Raw genomic sequence first — 22,938 nt, forward strand, 5'->3', positions numbered from 1 at the left:
TTGTCATGGCATTAGGCCAGTGGTTCTCAAGCAGGGGTGATCCCTGTGCCTTCTTCTCCACCTCACCACCCCCTTCCCCTAGGAACGTTTAGCAATGTTTGGAAACGTTTTTTGTTGTCAGAATGGGTGCTCTTGGGATCCTGTTGGTAGACATCAAAGATGCTGCTTAACATATTATAATAATCTTATAATACACAGGACAGCCCCCCACCCCAACAAAGAATTATTTGACTCAAAATATCAATAGTACTGAGATGGAGAAATCTTAGGTTAGGTTAATTAAAAAAAAAAAAAAAAGAAGCTTATTAAATCTGTGAATCCAAATTCCTGAACTAGATTTCATTCAGATATAGGAGAAAAATGAGCTGATAGAAAAGTATCATTATAGGATTTACATAGGAATTCTGTCTGGAGAAGCCTATACAACAGAAGACCTTAAACCAAAGCTTTCAGAAAACCTAAATTGACAGTTAAAAATTTGAGACAGAGTGGATTTCAGAAGTCCTTTAGAATAAGTATAGTAGTATTACAGCACTGATTTTTTTTTGTCACCTTCTTAAAATGTTAATAATGTCATTAAGATAGCACTATTAACTAATACTAACAAATCCTTTAAAAAGTATCATTTTGTGAATTGCTAAAAAACAATATTGCCTACCTAGGACATGTTGACTGTAAAAGCAACTCTTGCATTATATACAAAATATGTAAAAGTGGAAAATCTTTTCTCTACTAATTAAAAAAAAATTAAATAGTAGTTATCTCTTAAGAATCAGTAATGTTATTATTCTGCTTGAAGTAGGTGCTTGGAATTGAATACACTAAAATTAAGTGGAATTCTCCATCATTGATGCTAAGCACATTAAAACTTTGATTATGTATACTATTATATTTTTATTATTTTCTTTTATTGACAAAATATTTTAGCACCCTTTAGAACTGTAAATTTCATACATACATGAACACTTTAAAAATATGTCATTTTGTATTGCTTATGTTTCCATGACTTCTCTATTGAATGTATTTTTCTACCCCCAAAGATTACGGCTTTTGATGGTGTACAAGAAAGCGAGCCAGTGATTGTCAATATCAGGGTGATGGATGCAAATGATAACACTCCGACCTTCCCTGAAATATCCTATGATGTCTATGTTTATACAGACATGAGCCCTGGGGACAGTGTCATACAGGTAACTACCCATAAATGTAAGGATATTCCCCAAGCAGCATTGGCTAAGAAATGTCTTTAAAAATGGAAATGAGTTTCAGTCTTATTGTGGCATAATTTAGTTTAAAAGGCTTTAACTTTATGTTTACTTTTCAAATGAAAGGATATCAATATGCATTTTAAAGTAAAATTCACTAGATAACAGATTTAAATATAGCCATTTGACCTGTATATACTTGATTTTTAAAAGTTTACTATACTGAAGATATTTAAGTAATTAATGTAATACATGTATTTAATATCCTGAAGTTGCAGGTATTAAACATGCAGCTTAAAACTTCAAATTATATTGAACTATTGTAGAAATGAGTTAAATTTCTCTTGGCAATAAATACAATAGAATGCATTAATAAATTGGAAGAAAATGCTATTAGACATTGGTTACCCAGAGAGAAAATGGAAACATCACAACAGGAAAGGTAAGATTAGATAGCAAATGGTAACTTTGCAAACACGGAAATCTGACAAAATCTTTATTCTTAATTTGTCTTATTTTTTATTATTAACTGTACTTATTACATTTAAACAAATTGTAAGTTATCCTAATATATTTTTTGTATCCTGAGTATTCTGAATATTAATTATAAAGAAGTAATAACATTTTCCCTTGAGGAACTGTAGAAATCTGGAGAATAGTTGATTCTAGTACTTTCCAAACAGGCAGTATTTCAAAATTTTCTAGGGAGCTATTTAGGAATGCAGATGACCAAGATTCACTCAGCTTTCCTGAATCTGAAGCACTATGAGCAATACTAAGGTAATTAATATTAAAAAAAAAAAAAAAGACAAACTCATAGTGTTTCAGTAAAAACCACTGATCGAGATTTTCCTTTAAATTTGAGAGTCAGACTTAATCATTTTAAGTTGCTCTCAGGCCAGGAAAGTAAATATTCTAGATACTTCTTAGAGTATGTGAATGGCTCCAAATTATTACTAAATGTATATATAATATATAGTATATAATAACATGCTGTATATATAATATATAATAGTATTTAATAGTATAATATGTAATAAATAATAAATTCATATCTCTGCATAACTTAATATTTGATAAAGAGTTTCAAGTATTTAAAAAGCAGTTCAAATGCCTCCACAATATACTTAAGTTTTTATGTTTTTGTTCTATTTTTTCTCTCCAGCTTCATCTTTGGCTCTCTCTTCCCCTTGTATGCTTTAATCCTGCTGAACTATCTCTAGTCACCTGAATGTGCCCTGCTGTTTCTTACTTTCCTCAAATTATCTCCTCTACCTTGATCTCTTTCTCTTCTACTTATGGCTTGATTACTTTCTCTTAACCTCTAGATTCTTTCCCTTCGAAAGAAGCATTTCTTAGTAGTTTCAGTAGCTAGTTCCTAGAATATTCTACTAGGAACCCACCAGTAATATAGTGGTTTGTATCCAAGAAACACTTGACAATATGCCTCATGACTTTGCACACTATTTTTTTTTTTTTTTAAGCAAGAATACTCTTCTTATCCAAGATTTTGCAAGGCTAATTCACTTTCATCATACAGGACCCAGCTCAAAATGTCACCTCCTGAGAGAAAACTTCCCTAATAGCTTAGGGAGGTTGATGACCTCCCAGAACACACCCTTATGCATGTGTGCACGCATGCGCGTGCACACACACACGGGCGTGCACACTCATACATTCACTCTCTATAACTTACCCTCTCTCATCATGTTATAGGCCTTTGACCATTTGAGTTATTGTTTCTTCCTCCCAGAAAAACTGAAAACCCTAAGAGATCAATGGCTGGCTGGCTAGCTGGCCTGTTTTTCAGGCCATGCCAGACATGTTAGCCATGCAGTCAGTATTTATTTAAAGGATGAAATTTTCATAATATAATTGTTAATATAAATTAGAAATAATTCATTGTTCTTCATATTTTATTTATTGCATGAAGATATGTTTTCTTGAATGACATAGAAAGGGGTGATATAGCCTAGGCACTGGAAATTTACCTAAAAGTATATCTTTTGTGTACATATCCTCTGCTATGCATGTGGTAGTCGGGGCGGGGGGGGGGGGGAAGGTTTCAAACAGCCACAATACATTCAATTCATATCTTGGTTATAAAATTTCATATATTATTAAAATCTACTTTACCCATTTGTCTTGAGAGTAGATGTGTAATTAGTTTATTTCTGTATCTATAATATCTGTATCCACAGTGCCTGGCATATAGTAGAAGCTGAATATAGTAGATGCTTAATAAATATTTATTTCATGATAAATGCAGAGTTGCAGACAAGTATATATAGATTAATGGGAAGGTGTACATGTACTAGCTTTTACAGTAATCCTCATTTATCTGTGGTGTAGCTTTCTGCAGTTTCAGTCACCTGCAGTCAACCATTGTCTGGAAATAGAAAATAGAAAATTCCATAAATAAATAATTTTAAGTTTTAAATTGCATGTAGTTCAAATATCCTAATAAAATCTTGCAATCTGTCCTGTCCAGGATGTGAACCGCCATTTAGTTCAGCATATTCATGACCATGATACACACACACACACACATACACACACACACACACACACACATATATATATGTGTGTATATATGTGTATATATACATATTCATGATCATGATATAAATGCGTATATGTGTATATATACATATTCATGATGATATATATATACATATATATGTGTGTACATATATACAATGATACACACACATATACATATGTGTGTGTGCATACTACCTACATATATGTAAATGTGTGTGTGTGTGTGTGTGTGTGTGCATATGTGCATACTACCTACCCATTAGATGCTGGGTTATTAGACCAATTGTCGTGGTATCACAGTGCTTATGTTAAACAACTCTTATTTTATTTAATAATGGCCCCAAATATAAAAGTAGTGATACTGGCAATTCAGATATGCTAAAGAGAAGCTGTGAAGTACTTCCTTTAAGTGAAAAGGTCAAAGTCCTTGACTTAATAAAGAACAAAAATGATATATTGAGGTTGCTAAGATTTACAGTAAGGATGAATTTTCTATCTGTGTAATCGTGAAGAAGGAAAAAAGAAATTAGTGCTAGTTTTGCTCTTGTACCTCATACTGTGAAAATTATGGATACAGCCTGTGATAAATGCTTAGTTAGGATGTAAAAAAACATAAAATTTATGGATGGAAGACATGAAAACATTTTTTGACTACTGGCAATGTGTTATGCCAGAATGTATTGAGCCTGTATGAAGACCTCAGCAGGAGATCCCCTAAAATGAGTGACACATAGCCATTCATTACAAGTAAGAGATAGTTACACAGATTCAGGAATAGGTTTGGACTGAAAATGTAAAAATTTCTGAAGAGACTCCATCTGCTGATGAAGAAGTTGCTGCAACATTTCTGGCAGAGTTGAAGAAATTGATTAGGGTTCCATAGTATTCGAGGTTTCAGGCATCCTTAAGGGTCTTGTAATATATCCCTTACATATAAGGGGGGACGATTTTGTTTCTAGTCAGTTGATGGACTCAGAGAACTACATTTATCTTTATTCAGGCACTGTCTCACAGGGAACAAAATTATATTTTACACAGATAAAGGAATGACAATTATTGTCATGTTCTTAATTTAATTAGATCTGATTCTCATCTCTATAATAACATAATTGAAAATAAAAGTCAGTTTATACAGATAAACAGCCAGCAGGGAACTGGTGAATATAACTAAGAAAATGATAGCAATTATGTGTTAGAACCGTATCTCAAAAAATGTTTGCTTTAGGGGATCAAAAACTTATTTCTGGCATTTGCAGGCTACAAAAGTTAATTTTCCCTTTATATCTTTTTATAAAACAGATCTTGCTTTGCCTTTAAAGATTCTTATTTTATATATTTCCCTGAACTATGCATATTATGAGAACAGATTGTTGTTTGTGTCAATATACCTCTAATTAAAAAATTTAAACACCAAGAAATGAAGCTTTATAATTAGTCTTTTTAAAGTTATTTCTGGTGTGTGATAAAAGAGTAGTATGGCTATAAAACATTCTCCAAGGCCCTTGAAATAATAGAATATAGATTTCTCAATGAGAGACAAAATTTAAAACCAGCTAAGATGATGCAGAAGTATGATCTGCAAATACCTTTAAGGGTCACAAACTAGGTTCTTATGCTTGACCCACACCTAACTCCTCATCAACCCTGTCTTTCCCCCATTAACCTAACAGAAGATCAATTATTTTACTAATTGGTTGGTAATAGAAAGTATTAGAAACAAATGTGACAATAAGAATTCTCCTGCAATGAGAGTCTTAAATAACAGATTTTAAGTTTTATAATCAGATAATTTTCAATCATTTTCAGTATAACCATGAGACTGTCTTGGCCTGATATAAGTATATACTTAATTATTTGAATCCACTATCTATTATGAGGTAGTCTTTCTTGCCTACAAGAAGTAGATAGGTTGGTCATAAAGATGTGAGTAACGAGGTTCTTATTAAAGTTCTCAATTATAAATTGGTCTTCTGATTTTATCTCTATCTCTTATATTTTATTACTGTAAAAAAAAAAACAGAGAGATTTTGATGTATATGGTTCATGAGCCACACTTGGGAGCATTACCATAAAACAGCATCAGCATCTTACATAACCAGAAATGAAATGTAATCAGATCATTAGCACACCCCGTATTTAGGGGGAAATTACATGTTGTGAGAATAGTTTTTTTTCACATTATTCAGCATATTTTATGTGACATGAGATACCTTTTTGTAGGCCATCAAAAAACTCTTACAGATTGACACTAATGGATATCATGCTCTATTGTCTTAAGGTCTCATTTCACACACTGCTAGTTTTCTTGAAAAAATGACTAATCTATACTAAAGATACAGATTTTGATATATAATTTCAATGTTTTGAAGATGTAGATTTTAATAACCATAGTTAAGTATTCAGTCCATACTCCATAAATGTTATTCCAAAACTTTTCCAGTTCCCTTAAACCAATGATTCTTAATCTAAATTGAGTGTTAGAGTTTTCTACCTGAGGAGCTTTTAAAAATATAGTGCCAGGACTCCACCCTGAGATATTTTTATTAAGAAATCTGGTCACCCATAGTAGAGTCACTTGGAGAGATATTCTTTAATAAAACAAAGTAGCTCTAATATGCAGCCAATTTTGAAAACAACAGACATAAAACCTTAACAACATTTCTGTACCTCCAAAAATTGGGATTCTTAATTTATTAAGATGGAGTCCTAGATAGAGTGAGTCCTTTGCTTCTCACCCTACCTCTTCCCATTTTCTCATTCTTTAATTCTTCTTATTTTCTTCTATTATGCTTGTGTTTCCTTTTCTCTGCTTTAAGGTCCACCTTTTCCCCTCATTTTCACCTGTGCTCCACTAATTATTCAACTTCTTTCTATTTTTTTACTACAATAATCTCTTCTTCTCTATGGATTCTTTCCCTTTGTCCAATAAACATTTTTAATTCTTCCAATGCTCTGATCTAAATACGCCTCCCGTATAACAATTCATGCTGCTATTCCACTCTGATGTCCCACTCTAATGTAGTCAGGCTCTTGGACCATTCAATAAATTTAGAGAATTTATTACTTTATCATTAGTTATTGATTATTAATTATTTTATTAAATGTTATATGTAGCTATATAATCTATTACATCATACCACTAAAATCACAAAATTGTAAATCTAAGTCCCTCTCTATTGTCAAGTATAAAAGCATTTTCCAGTCTCTATCTATGTAAAACTCAACTTTACCCTTTTATGAAAAATTTCCCTGGTTATCATTCTACCTCTCTGGTGACTGAGGGACTGCACTGCTGGCTCTTTGTTCAATTCTCACTTTTTAAATATTAACATTCTCCAAAAATCAATATATAGGTCTTCTTTATTTACTCTGTTCCCAAATTTTCAGTCATCACTTCTATGTATACTTAGGTCTCTCAAAGTTAAATGCCCTGTGAAGACCTAAGCATCAAGCTGACATTACAGGTATCTGCTGAACATGGTAATTTGGATTTTGACAGATGCTTTAAACTGCACATATTCCAAGATAACTAGTCTATTCCTTATCTTTTGACTAATACAGAAACACACAGATACAGACACATACAGGGACTCAAACATGCATATGGCATTTTCTTTGGAGGCCACTGTATTGTAAAGGGCTTAATTAATCTACAGTTACACAGGCTTCAGGATAGTAACCTCGATTTATGTTTCTTATTTTCTACCATCACCTGCATACACCTAGATGATTGTCCAGTTTCTGAAATTGCTATTTCAAAATGTATCAATTTGTATTCATTTTATCTTTCATGCCTATGCACTGTTGTGAATTAGGTTACTGCAGTAGACTCTGATTGACAACTGTATTTCTGCATATTCCCCCCTGCACTGCTATACTCAATTGTTCTAAAACATGAGTCAGAATAGGTACCCATCCTTCTGAAAAACCTGACCAAGAAAGTGTCCAATCTCCACATATGCAATCAAAAACATCTATGTAATACTTCAAATATTTGTGTCTCATCTCCTGCTGCATACTCCATATAATTAACTTTGAGATCATATAGAGGGTTTTTGTTTTGTTTTGTTTTGATTTGTTTTGTTTTTGCATGGAATATCCTTACCATTTTATGGCTTATTGACATCTCTCTCAAGTTTTAAAGTTTGATCCAAAGTATGCCATTTTATATTATTTAACTTGCAGATTAAATGTTACTTTCTTAATAAATCCATTATTTTCCTAGCAAGTGAAAATTAATGGCTTTCCCCCCCCGCTTCCACATACCCAGCTAGCAACTCTATTTCCCACACATTTAACCATGTCTTGCACTAAGGTTAGTCTTTACATTTCTGTCCACCTTACTGAACTAGAATTTTTTTTTTTTTTTTAAGACAAGAACTCTTAATGATCTCTAAGCACCAGTGGCCAATACAATGATTTCCACACAGTTGGGAGTTACTAAATACTCATTGAACTTATTCCTTCAATTAATGCACTCTCAATAAGTTTAGAAAAAGTCTCATGCCTTAAGATTTCTCTGTGTCATACACAAAAAGTAGCCTCCTATGACTCTTCCACAAAAGGATCTCTAACTTCATAGTTTCAACTGGACTATACTTTCATTGCTCTTAAAATGGAAAAATACACTGAAAACATTCCTGATAAATTTCTCTCAGTTATACTGTGTCACAGATCATTAAATATTAAAGCTAAAAATTACTTTGAAAATACTTCAAAAATATTTGGTCCAAATTCACAGTTTCTAAGTGTCAGAGTTGATGTTGAATCCAACTTAAAGACAATAGAATTTGAAATCAGACTAGCTAGTTGTGCCCCCTTTAGCCACTTTGTACACTAGTGACTTAGCCTTCTGTATTTCAGTTTTCTAATCTTTAAAATGGTGATTTTTATAATGTTTTTCTTTAATTGTGATTGCTTTTAAAATCATGTAAGTTGTGCATCTTTTATTATTCTATTTCTAGATACTGCTGGTTTACTAGGTAATTGACTTAAAATTTAATAATATTCTAGAAGAGAGAAAAATATACACTATATTTTATACTTTTTCTTTACTGTATATCACCCAAGTATTGTAGAATTTTTTCAGTTGTTTTTTTTTAAAAAAGATCTCTTTCCCTCTCAACTCCCTCTTGTAGTAAATTGTTACAATGTCAAAGCATAGTAAACCATATAAAAGAAAAATTCTTTGATACTGAGATGTTTCAAAGACAGGTTATCTTAAGAAAATAATCAATTTTCTAAATAGAGTAGTAAGGATTTCTTGAAAGCCTAGTAAACTTGTTTATTCAGTTTGGCAAAGAAAATATACAAAAACACTGCTGGGCATATCCTAATGTGTGTGTGTGTGTGTGTGTGTGTGTGTGTGTGTGTGTGTGTGTATGTGTGTGTGTGTGTTATAAATACATGTTATATATTTTTTCTTGAAAAATTATAATTTAATGTATACAGATTTTTATGCACTTGGTACTAAACTATATTTTAGGAAAAATACAGAGGATAAGATAGTCATAACTTTTAAGGAGTTTAATATATTTTATGAGATAGTTGTTATTCATAGTGAAATAATCAAACTATCTTAACCATTATTGAATTGTTAAATCAGATGGAACATACTAAAATATTATGAGAGCTTATTAAAAAGTGAGTAGAGAAGAATTTCTGTTAGGGCTAGAACAGTTGGGAAGACTTCATTATTGATTAGAACTTCATGAACCTATATAGATGTTTAGTACTAAAATAGGCAAATAAAGGGGATATGATGTTATTGGATGGAATGATGTAACCACAGGCATGGTAATTTCATGAGGCACTGAGATACCAATTTGCCATTGGAGAGGAGAGGAACTAAATGGCAAAGTTTTCTTCTCTTTTACTAAGTCAAATATACATTGGCTTATTCTTCCAGCCCCCCTAGTCATTATAGGCTTTTCTCTATTTGTTTTTTTTTTATCCTTTTCAAATAGTATTTCTATTACAGATATGTTTCTTTTCTTTCTTCTCTTATAGACCACATGCTGTTTGACAGAAATTATTCTGACTGTATTTTCTGTACTCTATCAAATAATTAAAGAAGTAATATCTTGCACAGCAGAGTAATTTAGTTTTGGTATTGTATGCAATATAAGATTACTTGAAGATGTATTTAAGACTGGAACTTTAAATTGATGAGTTAAATCCTGTGATACGGGAATTGATGTAAGCCAGCTTTGAGGTAATGAGGATAAAAGTTGAGCATGAGAGAATGTAACAGCATTAAAACAATTAAGGTTCCAGTTTCCAGTCTCAGAGTTTGAGTAATGAGATTCAATGAACCTCTACACAATGATCATGAAGTTGCCACAGAAAAGAAACAAGCCTTCCAAATTCTCAAGCAATATAAAGAAATACTTTTAAAAGTTTCGTTAACATTTTATTCTTCAGCTTTTTATCAGAAAGTGTGGTACCTATATAAGAGATTCATCTTCATTAAAAACCCTTTTAATGGCCCATACAAAATTAATGATAATGGTATTATTAGCAGTGTTGATACACTCTCCTGAATTATACACCTAAAAAGTAAATTTGCCTACCATCTTAGATTATTCTAGGACAGCGGTCCCCAATCTTTTTGGCACCAGAGACTGGTGTTCCTAATGAGAATCTAATGCCTAATGATCTGAGGTGGTAACGCTAGTGCTGGGGAGTGGCTGCAAATATAGATAAAGCTTTGTGCTTATTCACCTGCAGCTCACCTCCTGCTCTGTATCTCGGTTCCTAATAGGGCCTGGGGTTTGAGGACCCCTGTTCTAGGATATAATGAACAGAAGAGGAGTGACTAGTAGCCTAGTATGCTTTTTAGCCTCAAAGCATCACTGGTTTACTTTTAAGCTCCAAAGAGAATACATATGGAAATGATTAAATTATGTATTGCTCAATATGTCTGACTGGTATGTATGGTCTTGAGTTCAGCCTCACTGCCAATCTTGAAAGACTTAACTGGCCTTTCACAGCAACCAAATTTGTTTAGCTTTAAATAAGGATAAGGACAGGCAACAACATAACTCTTATGGCAGTAACATAATAGTATTGTCCCTCTTGACATAACTTCCTAATATCATCCAAATAATCTGCACTTGTATTTCTGAGGCATTTTCTTATCTTAAAAGCTTTGTTGTAGCAACTGCTATAATATCTAATGCATAAAAGTAAGCTTACTAAAACACTAGCAATGACCAGAATGTATTTTATCCAGTAAGGAGTTGGAATTTCCTCTCCAAAATACATTAGCTACCATCCCTTTTCTTAAGTTGTCTGATATTTCTTTAACATTTGAAAGATTATTTCATTCCTTCATCCTCTTACTTACACCTTTTTATAAGTGTTGATAGAAACATTCAACTTTGTATGTAAGTTTTCCAAATGTAGACTAAATTCTTCCTCTGGCAAATCTGTCCTCTATAGTTATTAGCTTGTGAGTTTTACATTGCTTTCCAAATAATCTTTCTGTCCACAAGATCAATATCTATGTAACTTTCATTTTTATTTAACTATATAAGTGAATCAAAAATCTTTTATTGTATCATAGAGATGAGGCAGAGAGATTAAATGTTTAGCATAGCACACGTCAGTTAATATTACCACATTATTTTCTCAAATATCCCTACAAAGATTTTCTCACATATCATATATTTCCCATTAACAAAGAAGGCAATAGAGACTATTTCTTAGGCAAATCTGGGTTTCATCTGGTCTGGCATCATAACAATACACCATCCCCTAGGTATAACTTTTCACCGACATAAGCTTCTGAGTATAAATGTGGTACATGAGCCATTTATCTCCCCAGAGGCCATCCAGTGTTGACCTTTAATTGGTCCAAACTGCACCACAGGAGAAGATCTTTATTTATTTATTTTTCTTTCTTTCCTTCTTTCCTTCCTTCTTTCTTTCCTCCTTTCTTCCCTTCTTTTCTTCTTTGATGAAGGAGCAAACATTATAAATTCTATTGATACTAACTTAAATATTAAAGACTAAAATATATATTAAGAAATATATATTTTTAAAAGTGCTTAATTTTACAATTTAGATAACTTCTTTTTTTAAAAAAAATCAACTAGTACAAAGAACATATTTACTTGTTATTTATCTGTGTATATATTTTTTTTATTACTTGTTACATAGTTCATCATGATTTCTTCACAAGGACAACTCTACTACTTTCATAGCATGATCTTTGTCCATTGTAATGAATAACCATCCTTGAATCAAAGATGATTTGATGGATTGATGACCAAATGGCACCACATCTTAAAGTATAATAATCCTAGAACATATGGCCATAAGCAACCCAAGAAGAATAATTAATTATAAAACTAATTTTTATAATATTTAAGATTCACGTGGCACCACATACAAAAATTGTGAGGTATAATAATCCTAGAAGAACAATTGGTCACAAAGCAAGCCAAGAAAAATAATTAATTATAAAACTCTTTTCCTATAATATTATGAAGTGGCCTAATTTTAAATTAAACTATCTTATTTTTTTAAAAGTATATTTTTTATTCATATATCAAGAAAGATTAGTAGTGAAGTTAGTTCTGGCATAACTGGAAACAGTTACATTATATTCTCTACTTATTCTCTGACATTGTCTTCTTTTGGGTCTTAGTCTTAGGCAGATCCAATGCAGATGAGAAGATTAGCAAGAACACCAGGTGTAATTTTACCAGTCTACCCCTAGAAAAAATAAAAGTCACTCTTTCCCAGTAGTTTTAGGGGTCCTCCTAACTATAGTAATTTAAATAACTGCCAATTTGTATTTATTTTTTTAATTTTTTTAAGCAAAACAACCTCTGGTTGACATCACAGATTTCAAGGACCTTATCAGCTTATGATCCTTATTATTATTATTATTATTATTATTATTATTATTTTTATTTTTTTATGCCTACAGCACCTGATCTTCCTCAATGGTCTCCCATCCAAGTACTAACCAGGCCCGACCCTGCTTAGCATCCAAGATCAGACAGGATCGGGCTTGTTCAGGGTGGCATGACCATAGACAGATAACTGACAATTCTTGAATCAAATAATGTCCAGGCCTGAATCTCACTTCCATCACTGTAGCTAAATGTTAGTCCCACTCGTAAAGAAAAAAAACAAAAACAAAAACAAAACGATGGGCTCTTATTAGAAACAAGGAACCAGGAGGGAAAAATGTTGAATGGTCAACACACTTATTCATGATCAATTTAACCATAATTAATTTCTAGTGAAAATATACTCATAAAAATACTATATTCACACTTTTATATTATAATTTAGTTCTGGTTATTATTTCTATATCAATTATGACTTTTATTCTATCAATTATACTTCTATTTTGAGACTCCAATTTGATTTTTTGTTTAGTTTATGATCTAATATTCTTTACATTTGCCTTTTTATGTAAAGCCATATTTGTTAATTTATGAAACCCAAGAAAAAGAAATACAAGAGAGACTAGAAAGGGAATACTAGAATCTAGAAACTAGAAAAGGAATAGGTGGGGCAAATAAGAATTTTGTGTGTGTGTGTGTGTGTGTGTGTGTGTGGGATTTACAGGTGGCTGACAATAAGGATATCTGCGGTAGGTACATACTGGAATACTGAAAGAAAGAAATTGTGCGAGGATAAGATTAAACCTCCTGAAAAGGACTATAATTATGGAAAAGAAATATATCAACATGTTACTTAGTGTTTCTTACCATTTAGATATCATAACATTTAAGCAAGACAATTTAAAAACATAGATTTTATTTACTCTCATGTGATAACATGTAAGCAACACTTTAGCTTCTCAATGTAAACCAAATCCTTTTCAATCCCTTTAAAATGGATTAGTTAGGAGGCAGATTTCCCATCTAAATTAGTGGAAGGCTTCATATACCATAATCTCGTAGAACACTGACTACAAAGTCACTAAATTATAATTGAATTAAATAACCCACAATAGTTTAGTTTCAGGGTCTTTTATGGGAGATATTACCATTTTCTGCATATTCAGTCAGTGTCTTAGCCTTTTTTCTAATCTTAGACCACCGATAATTTCTTTAAAATATTTTTGTTTGCATGTGTGAGGACTCACTTATGCTATTTTATTATTTAGTACTAAAAGTCTGAAAAATTGTATAAAGCTATTCAACCTAAACATAAAATTTATTTTTTGGCTTTTTTGTTAAGCTTCTATTTGCTAATGGTTTCTGTGAAACTATTTGCAGTCCCTGAATATATTAGCTCATCTATAGTTGACTGGCTCTGCAGTTTTAGGGCTATTTCTATTACCTGTGCTTTGCAGTACTACTTGGTATTTATGGTACCTCCCAGATGGGTACCTTCTTCAGTTTAATTTTAATCCAGCTTATTCTTTCTTCCAACTTCATTTATAAAAATGTTAAGTAAGACCAGCCATAATACCTTCATCCCTGAGGCATACTCCTCAACACTTATTAACTCGATGCATTGCCAGTTATCATTAAATTCTGTTAGCCAATTTAAGTTCCAGAAAAAAAAAATGTTAATACTGAGTTCAATTTGAGCAAATTTTAATTAAGATTCCCTGAGACATTATGTTAACTGATTTACTACAATCAAAATTGATATCTCCTCTGGTACCCCCATCTTCTAATTTTCTAATTTTATCCACACATAAAACAGAATAAGTTTGTCTGGGTTGAATAGTTCTCCATAAATATACATCATTCATTGACTGTTTCTGCAAATAGTTGCCTTCTCCTTTGCCTTTAGGACTATGTCTGTCATTCTCACATAAATCTCAGAATCATTCATGATATGTTTTTCCTTCTGGCAACCACATCTGTCCAGCCCCAAATACCCAGTCTTAGACTTAGCTAAATTAATGTGAGTCTCACAAATTTTCTTTTTTTTTAAATTTCATTGCTGTTATTTCTATGTACATTATCACTAAAAATGCAATGGATAATGAAAATAGAAATAGCATATGCACAGCATGTCCCCTTAAGCATGATGGGGTGTGTAAAACACTTTGTTTACATTTTAAGACAGTAAATATGAACTTTTGAATGGGCCATTAATTAACATTGATTTGCTGAAACTGAATTCAAGTTTCAAGGTAAATATGTGCATTCACATTTTATCTGAGAAGATATGCCAGAGTGTCTAGTAGCCACCCAAAGGGGTCTGTGAACAACGAAGAAAAGTCATAGGTGTAAAATTCAAGAATGAGAAATAATTTAAAAAGTCAGTAAATAAAAATTTTTTGCAAGTTTATTTATTATAATCATGTGTGTTTTCTTTATTAAACAAAAACTCTTAATTATGTTTCTCTTATGTGTAAACTGAGGCCACCTTTTTTTTCTCCATCCTTTACTTTTGGTATTATGAAAAAAGATAATCTGTGAATGTTTGTAAAATGTATATTATAAGATTTCCCACTAGAATTCATTCCCCGCCCCCCTGCTTAGGTAAATGTATATTTATCTGGAAATCAAGGGGCCTTAACATATTAAATAATTATTACATTAATTTTGTTTTAGAAAATTAATAATAGTCATTCTATTTTCACACATGACCCAAATGTAGTCTTTAAATAATACATACCATTTGTTCCAAAATAATTATAAATATGTGCAAAGTTGTCTTACAAATGCTTATGCAGTATTATTTCAGGGACTCTAAATTTAATTCCTTTCCTCAAAAAAAAAAAAAATTCCTTCGGCTTGGTATTCTAATTTTCTAATTAGAAAATTGGAGATGCATTTGTTTGACTTTGAAAGGGTAATGTCAGTCTGTTATATATCAGTATGAACAAAATTATAAGAATCTTTCCTTAAGCCAATGAAAATAAAAAGGATATGAGAACAAGAGAATCTTTGAGAGACAGGAAGGAAAACATTAATAATGGAAAAAATGAGAACAAAGAAGGATGGGAGTAATAAAAGCATACTTCACCTATTTCATTTTTTCCAGGTCTTAGTCTGTAGTAACATGTGTTTATGTGTCAAGAACAGGAGGTAAGATAGACAAAAATTTTAATTTTCTATAGGAATATTAGATTTACTTTAGGGCTTTCCTCTTTCTCCCTCTCTTATTAAATTAAAATAGTCATCGAGATCAAAAAACCTTTTTTTTTTAAATCACTTTCACAAGAAAAGAAAGAAAAACAAGTCTACCGACTACGATTGCTTTAGTATCATATCAGAACACAGTAAACTCAATTCATGAAAACAAGAGCATGCCAAGGCAACTTTCTTTACTAACTTTTTTGTCTTTGAAAGCAAGGTGCTCTTCTTCGGAGGAAAAATGATACAATAGTGAAAAGTTGAGTCCAGAGGATTTATGTTGTCATTTTCAATTCCAGCTCACTGCAGTCGACGCAGACGAAGGGTCAAATGGGGAGATCACATATGAAATCCTGGTTGGGGCTAAGGGAGACTTCATCATCAATAAAACAACAGGCCTTATCACCATTGCTCCAGGGGTGGAACTGTTAGTCGGGCGGACATATGCCCTCACAGTCCAAGCAGCGGATAATGCTCCTCCTGCAGAGAGAAGGTAATTTATATTAGAACCAATGCAGTCTTTTCATTGCTCCCATTTAACCCCATAATTAAATTTAAGAAGCTCAGCAAGCATTCTGTTATCCTATAAACATCTAAATTAGATTGCAAAATCAGAGGGACTGGATTCTCAGTAACTGCATATTCTTATTTGGTTAAATTGTGGAAAAAGGACAATAAAGGAAGATTAAACCACAAAATAATTAACTATGATTTCACAGAAGGATGTAGGTATCTGTTCTGGGGTGTGGGGGCCAGGGAGGACTGGGTAATATCAGAGGCATATATCTAATTTACTACTGAAAAACAAGGTTGACAATAGTGAGAGGTCACTATTATCACTTTACGAATATATATATCACTTATTGAATATATATATATATATATATATTCCTAGATCTCCCAATAAAAATGTTTCCTTGTTTTTAACTCAAATAGGAACACCTCCCATTTTTCCCCATTGTATTAGATTATCTTTTTAAGAAAAAAAAAACATTTTATTGTGTTAAGAAAGTATTATTTTACTGACTTTTAAAAATAAGAATGGTGGTTTATTTGAGTCAAATATCCATCATCTATGAAGACAATAATGACTTTTCTTCTAGAACAAAAATTATGGTTGATCTTAATATATGTATTTCCTAAATAAGTCCATTTTACATTTTCAGTATGAATTCCATTAGGCCATGGTGTTTTAATTTTGAAATACACTGTTGGATTATGTTTGTTATTTTGTTTAGTGAAAGTAGTCTATACTTTTTTTTTTGAGAAATTTTTTGAAGATATTATATACTTGTTACGATACCTCATAAAAGAAACAAAAAAGAAACATGAAGAAATACAAGAAAAAATTAACAAGTGTAGCAGATATGCATGAGTTGTAAATATCTCTAAAAACAATAGATAAATCCAAATTTGATTCCTTGAAAAAGAAAAACACAGTTAAATGAACAAACCACCAGCTAATCGAATCAAAAATTAAGTACAACTTTACATAGTAAATTCTAAGATGGAAATAACAGACACAGAAGAAATTAAAAGAATAATGAGACAGCTTTGCTTTAATAAATGCAAAATTCGAAAACATGAATGAAATGAATAGTTTCTAAAGAAGATATAGTTTACCAAAATTCATCCCAAAGTCTAAGAAATATTAAGAGGACAGTCCTGGAGAGGAAATAGAGAAAGTGCTCAAAGAGCTTCTACCCAAAACTACACCAGTGCCAGGCAATTTGACAGGAGAACCGTAAGCAAACCATTAAGATGTATCTTTTCTCCCCTTTTGGCCTCTCCCAGAATGAAGGGCAGTGTTTCCTCTGCAGCATATGCATATGGGGAATTTTTCTCTACACACTTCTCTTAGCATTAATCATGGAAATTTGGCAGGTGGTCCCCATAGTTAATCGCTGATATTTCTAGATTGTTCTTTCTCCTTATAGTCTCCCTTTTAATCTCATAAATTGTACTATCCATTATGCCTCCTTGCTACTATCTACAGATAACTGACCCCTCCCCCATTATCTCCTCTCTAACCTCATCTCCCACTATCATCTACAGATTTCCAGGTCACTCTGAAAAATTTTAATTACTGCCTGCCTGACATCACTTACTTCAACAGTACTTTTGACAGTTTTTGATGACTTCAATATCCAATATGTGGTTTAAATCATGCTGGAACTAGCAGTCACTTTGGCCAAACACCCTTGGAGCTAACTTCGATGCTTGCCTTTTTTCAAACTTCAAATATAATCTTAAGCAACAACTCTAAACTCTGTCTTAAAAACATACTCAGAAATCAACAATTCCCACCACGTTTATTATTAACATTCCAGTCCAAGCTACTGTTCTCTAGTCTGAAGTGTTAAAAACCTCTTCTAATTAGAAGTCTAATTAGACTTTTGCCTGAGACTCCTTTGGTCTCCTCTCAATAGAGTGGCCTGAATGATTCTGGTAACATAGAAAACATCTATTTCTTTTGCTCAAGATTTTTAGTGCTTTTACATTTCACTCTGAGTAAAATGAAAAATTATTAAAAAGGCAGTTTGCCAGCTGCCACCAGCCACAGGACACTCCCTCATGTCACCTCTTTATATTTTCAAAACACTTTCCTGGCATTTTTATCTATGTCCATATAACCACGTTATCTGTTTTTTCATTTAGAGTATAAAGTTTACTGTATGCCTTGCTTCCCCCTGCGTACCCCAAGTGCTATTTACCAAGGACAAGAATCACATGGCTTGGTAGTCTCATGTCTTCAGAAATCAAAACAATTTCTGGGACACCTTTAGGTTCTTTACAGACATCATTTTTTCCCCACTAAGTTCTTAACGCACCTCATTTTTTAGTTTTTAAATAAATGAAGTAGAATATGGGACAGTATGATAGAAAATTTAAATATATGTTTAGAGCTCCTAAAACCAGAAGGCAGATTTGAAATTGTTCTACCTTCCCACGTAGTACATATTAATTTCTAACTTATTGTCTAAGAAGTCATAAATAAATAGGTGTCTGTGACAATAAGATGTTCTATTCAATCCAACAAACATTTATTATGTAGCAGTCATTTACTATGTTCTAGGAATAGAAAAATAAATATAGTACTGTTATTTGCGAGCCAAAAATAAAAATAAAGTGTAGAAAGTATAAATATACATAATTAAAATCAATTTAGCATGATAAATTTGAGAATAAGATAAATTCTTAGATATCTGTGGCATTGATGAGGACGTGTGTCATGACGAGAAAGTACTTAGAAGGAATCCTAAAAAGGATGAGTGTAGGAGAATGAGTAGAGGTTAATCAGGTGAAAAAAAAAAGTATATCACATCACTTACACAGCCTGAGAGGTCTGAAATAACTCAGTGCTTATGGATAAGTCAGTCAGTGTTACCAGTACATAAACTGTGATTGAAAAAGGGGCAAGAGAATTAAGGGCCATATCTTAGAAAATCCAATTTGCTTTATTAAGAAGCTTGAACTTACTCCGTCAATGGAGGGAATTCTTGCAAGAACTTTCAAATAAAAAGTCATGTGAAATGATTCCAGTTTCAAGAAAATCACTGTTGCCCTGTAAAAGACAGATTTGAGGGCAAGAAAATTGTAGGCAGAGAAATTAGGTAGGACACCAGCACCAGAAGTGTCCAGGGGAAATGCTGATGGCTTCAACCAGAGATCTTAGGAAGACTGGAGAGATGAAATTGTCAGAAGAGAAGGGAAGGGAAGGAAAAAAAGAGAAGGGATGAGAAGGAAAGGGAAGGGAAGGGGAAGGGGAAGGGAAAGGAAGAAAATTTTTTAAAAAGAAAGCAAAAATCCTTATGTTTTTATTTAAAATGACTGGGTGGTAGTGATGTCAAGATGGTGCATGTGTTTTGTTTGAAGGAGATGAGTTCTGTTTTGGACACATCTAGTTGGACTAGGCCGTAGTTCAAGTACGCAAAAAGCAAGCAGATGTATATGCCTAAATGTGCAAAAACAGTTAAGGGCGAGTACTTGCGAAGAACCATATAGAATATTTTTATATAGTGAGTAGTTACAGAATCTAAAATAAGCTTGAATGAATTTTAATAATAGCTTGATATATGCCCAGTTATCCTGAAGAGCAATTAGTAATCAAAGATGATTGATACTATTTAATTATCATTCACTAGGGCTACACGCCATGTGAGCTAATTTATATACATAATTTCTAATCCTAACGACATTGTGACTCTTGCATAACTATATTTATTTTTGCAGCCCAAAAATCTAAGTCCGCAAGAGAACAATTAACTTGGCTAAGTGCCCCCTTGCCTATCTTCCCACCCACCCAGTAAATGTAGTAGAACCATAACTTGACTCTGGACAGTTGAATTCAAAAACCTCTCCACTGTTTCATATCTATAACCTTTTATAATAATTATTCTGGAGAAAAAAAATCTACAATTGCTTAGTGACAATATGAATAATACTAATTGTAAGAATAAAAGCACCTGTTTTTATTATTTAAACTTTTATTAAAGTCCTTTAATAGTCATAAATTTATTTTATACTTTTTTGTTCTTTTAAAATAGTCCTGAACTAAATAGCCTGGTCTAATTATATGTGATTATATATTACGAACAATGTGTTTTTTAACCACTTCCTTTTTTAATGAATGAGATTTTATAGTCCACTTCTTACTCAGTTCCTATTTTCAAGTCATATCACTGATTTGTCTAGATAAGCTGTTGCCTACAGTAATGAGTATAATACAGTTGACTCCTGTCAGTCAAAAATCCACAACTACAATGGGTCCTCCTCATATGTGGATTCTCAACCACAGAGTTGATGCTGGAACAACTCAATTATGAACTATATGGGTCAATTGAACTGCAGTCAACTGAAAAAAAATCACACAAGAACACAAAAGTGGACCCGTGCAATTTAAACTTATGTTGTTCAGGGGTCAACTGTAATAGGTTTTTACTTATTAATGTTGTATTCCACTCCAGGAAACAAAGTACCATCTTACAAATGTGCATATACAGGTCTTTTTCAGTGACACTAGGCATTTGATTGACCTAGCCTCATTGTTTTCTTTATAAACAATAATTTGGGCACGAAAAGATAACCTAATAACATTGGTTGAACATCAAGTGGGACCTGCAAAGAATAAAATCTGTATACTTCCATTCTTCCTGATGAGATAATAGCAAGGATAATGACATTTGCTATTTTCTGGAGGAAAATTAATCCTTCAAACCAGGTTAATAAAGGAACTGAAGAGTGAGGCTTTGCTTTCAGTATTTCCTATGGAAGCATTTTTTTTTCCTATGAACAAAAAAATAACAATTGTGATATTTTTTACAAATTGACCCAGTTGGCAACTGTGGCATGTAAAACTAATTAAATAATAATAACATAAAAAAGCAATGACAATTATCTGTCTTATTTGTTTTAGATTGATGACCTCAATTCAAAAATTTAAATAACATTGACTCTCAAATTAAGATCCATATAAATTAACTCATGCATTTGCTATTCTAATTTGGTAAATTAGCTAAATATTCAAAGGGTAAGAGCAGCAATAGTCTATGGTGTTTTTGTTTGGGGTTTTTAAGACAATAAATAAAAGCCAAAATATTTAAAAACAATAAAATATTAGCAGATAGTATTTATTATATTGGTGTATGTAGGTCTCCTTATACTTATTTAATTGAATGAAATTAAATGCATATGTATTTAATCTTAATATGAATAAAGTACTACTATTGAGTATCTATCTATGAAGACATAGAGAATATAAGACAGTCCCTGTCCCCCCAATATCTTATAATAAAATTGCTATAAAATGTTTGATGCATGATATACTTTTTTGATTCCCAATCTTTTTCATGGAATTTAAAGCTGTATCTAATTAACACAAGATTAAATCATCCATTCATAATGACAATTATTTTTCCATTGTGAATATTCTTTAAATGGACTTCACATGATATATTTAACAATAACAAAAAATGATGGTGGTATTCATTTTAGCAAAAACTTACAGAGCTTCCACAATTTCTCCCCTCTTGAGGAGGCACTGGAAATGTAAGACAAGATGAGATTTCTGCCTTCAAAATATTCATATAAAGGCACAAGTAAATCTTGACTTGCATTGGTATACAATACAAGTGTAGGATAACTTGGATAGGAATGATAGTGATATATTCAAGCAGAGGGAGCAATAAAAGCAAAGACACAGAGACCTGACAAAGCATGGTGTGCTGTGGAAATTACCTATTTTTGGTATGTTTGAGCATATCACTTACCTGGGTAAAATCTATTAACCAATTTCCATTGCCATTTAAATCAGTAAGTTTAGTATGAGTCCCTAAATGATCTGACTGTTGCTCACCTCTTTAGTTTTAACTCCTTCATTGTCCTATTTATATACTTTTTTTTAGTCATACAAAACTTAAACTTTGCTTGTTCATTGCTCTGTGAATTTGCACGTATATTTTCCCATTTGTAATACCTAATAGTTTTTACAGCTGAGTACATCTTATATCATAAAACTTTCCCTGTAACTTCCCTTGAGGAATTTCTCTGATCTATGTTGGTTTTAAATCTGAAATCTTTACTTCCTAAAGATTTCAATACGTACTTTCGAAAATAGTAAAATAGAACCTGTGAACATTGTACTGAAAATTCAGCTTTTCTAGCGCAGTGTTGCTAGGACACAAAGCAAAAAGGAAGTAATTTCTCTGTTTTAAGTCTCCTAGAGAAAACAATATAAACACTTGTTACTTTTATCTTAGAAACAAGAAAGAAATGTAGAGTTACAACTAAATACCCTGTTGACACATATGTGAGAAATTACAATGGAGATTATATAGTCCTCTAAATGCAACATCTCATTGCTACTGAGTACTATTATCATATCAGAAAAAACTGACTTTTTATCTTTTTAAGTTATGCCATTTGCAATTTAAGCATTTAAGTCTATTTTCCCACTTCTTCCCTTTTTTTCAAATTTTAAGAATATTTTTATTTTTTAATTAGCGTTAACACTCAACATTATCTTATAATACTTTTAGGTGTACGGCATAGTAGTGAATCCCCCCCAATTAGTCTAGTACTCACCTGGCACTATACATAATTATTCCAATATTATTGATCATATT

General features: G+C 32.1%; 1 protein-coding gene and 1 pseudogene across 1 annotated transcript in view; one reads left to right on the forward strand and one right to left on the reverse strand.

Annotated features, from left to right (window-relative positions):
- The window catches only part of PCDH15 (protocadherin related 15), a gene marked incomplete in the record, with an annotated part of 701,567 nt that overhangs the window by 444,911 nt on the left and 233,718 nt on the right, over positions 1-22,938 (forward strand). Inside the window, 2 exon segments of the mRNA XM_036222126.1 lie at positions 1,041-1,190; positions 16,114-16,307. Of these exon segments, the coding sequence (XP_036078019.1) occupies positions 1,041-1,190; positions 16,114-16,307 (344 nt within the window).
- On the reverse strand, positions 12,679-12,797 carry LOC118604587 (annotated as a pseudogene).

Source organism: Rousettus aegyptiacus, unplaced genomic scaffold, assembly GCF_014176215.1.
Source record: "Rousettus aegyptiacus isolate mRouAeg1 unplaced genomic scaffold, mRouAeg1.p scaffold_m13_p_6, whole genome shotgun sequence".
Lineage (NCBI taxonomy): Eukaryota > Metazoa > Chordata > Mammalia > Chiroptera > Pteropodidae > Rousettus > Rousettus aegyptiacus.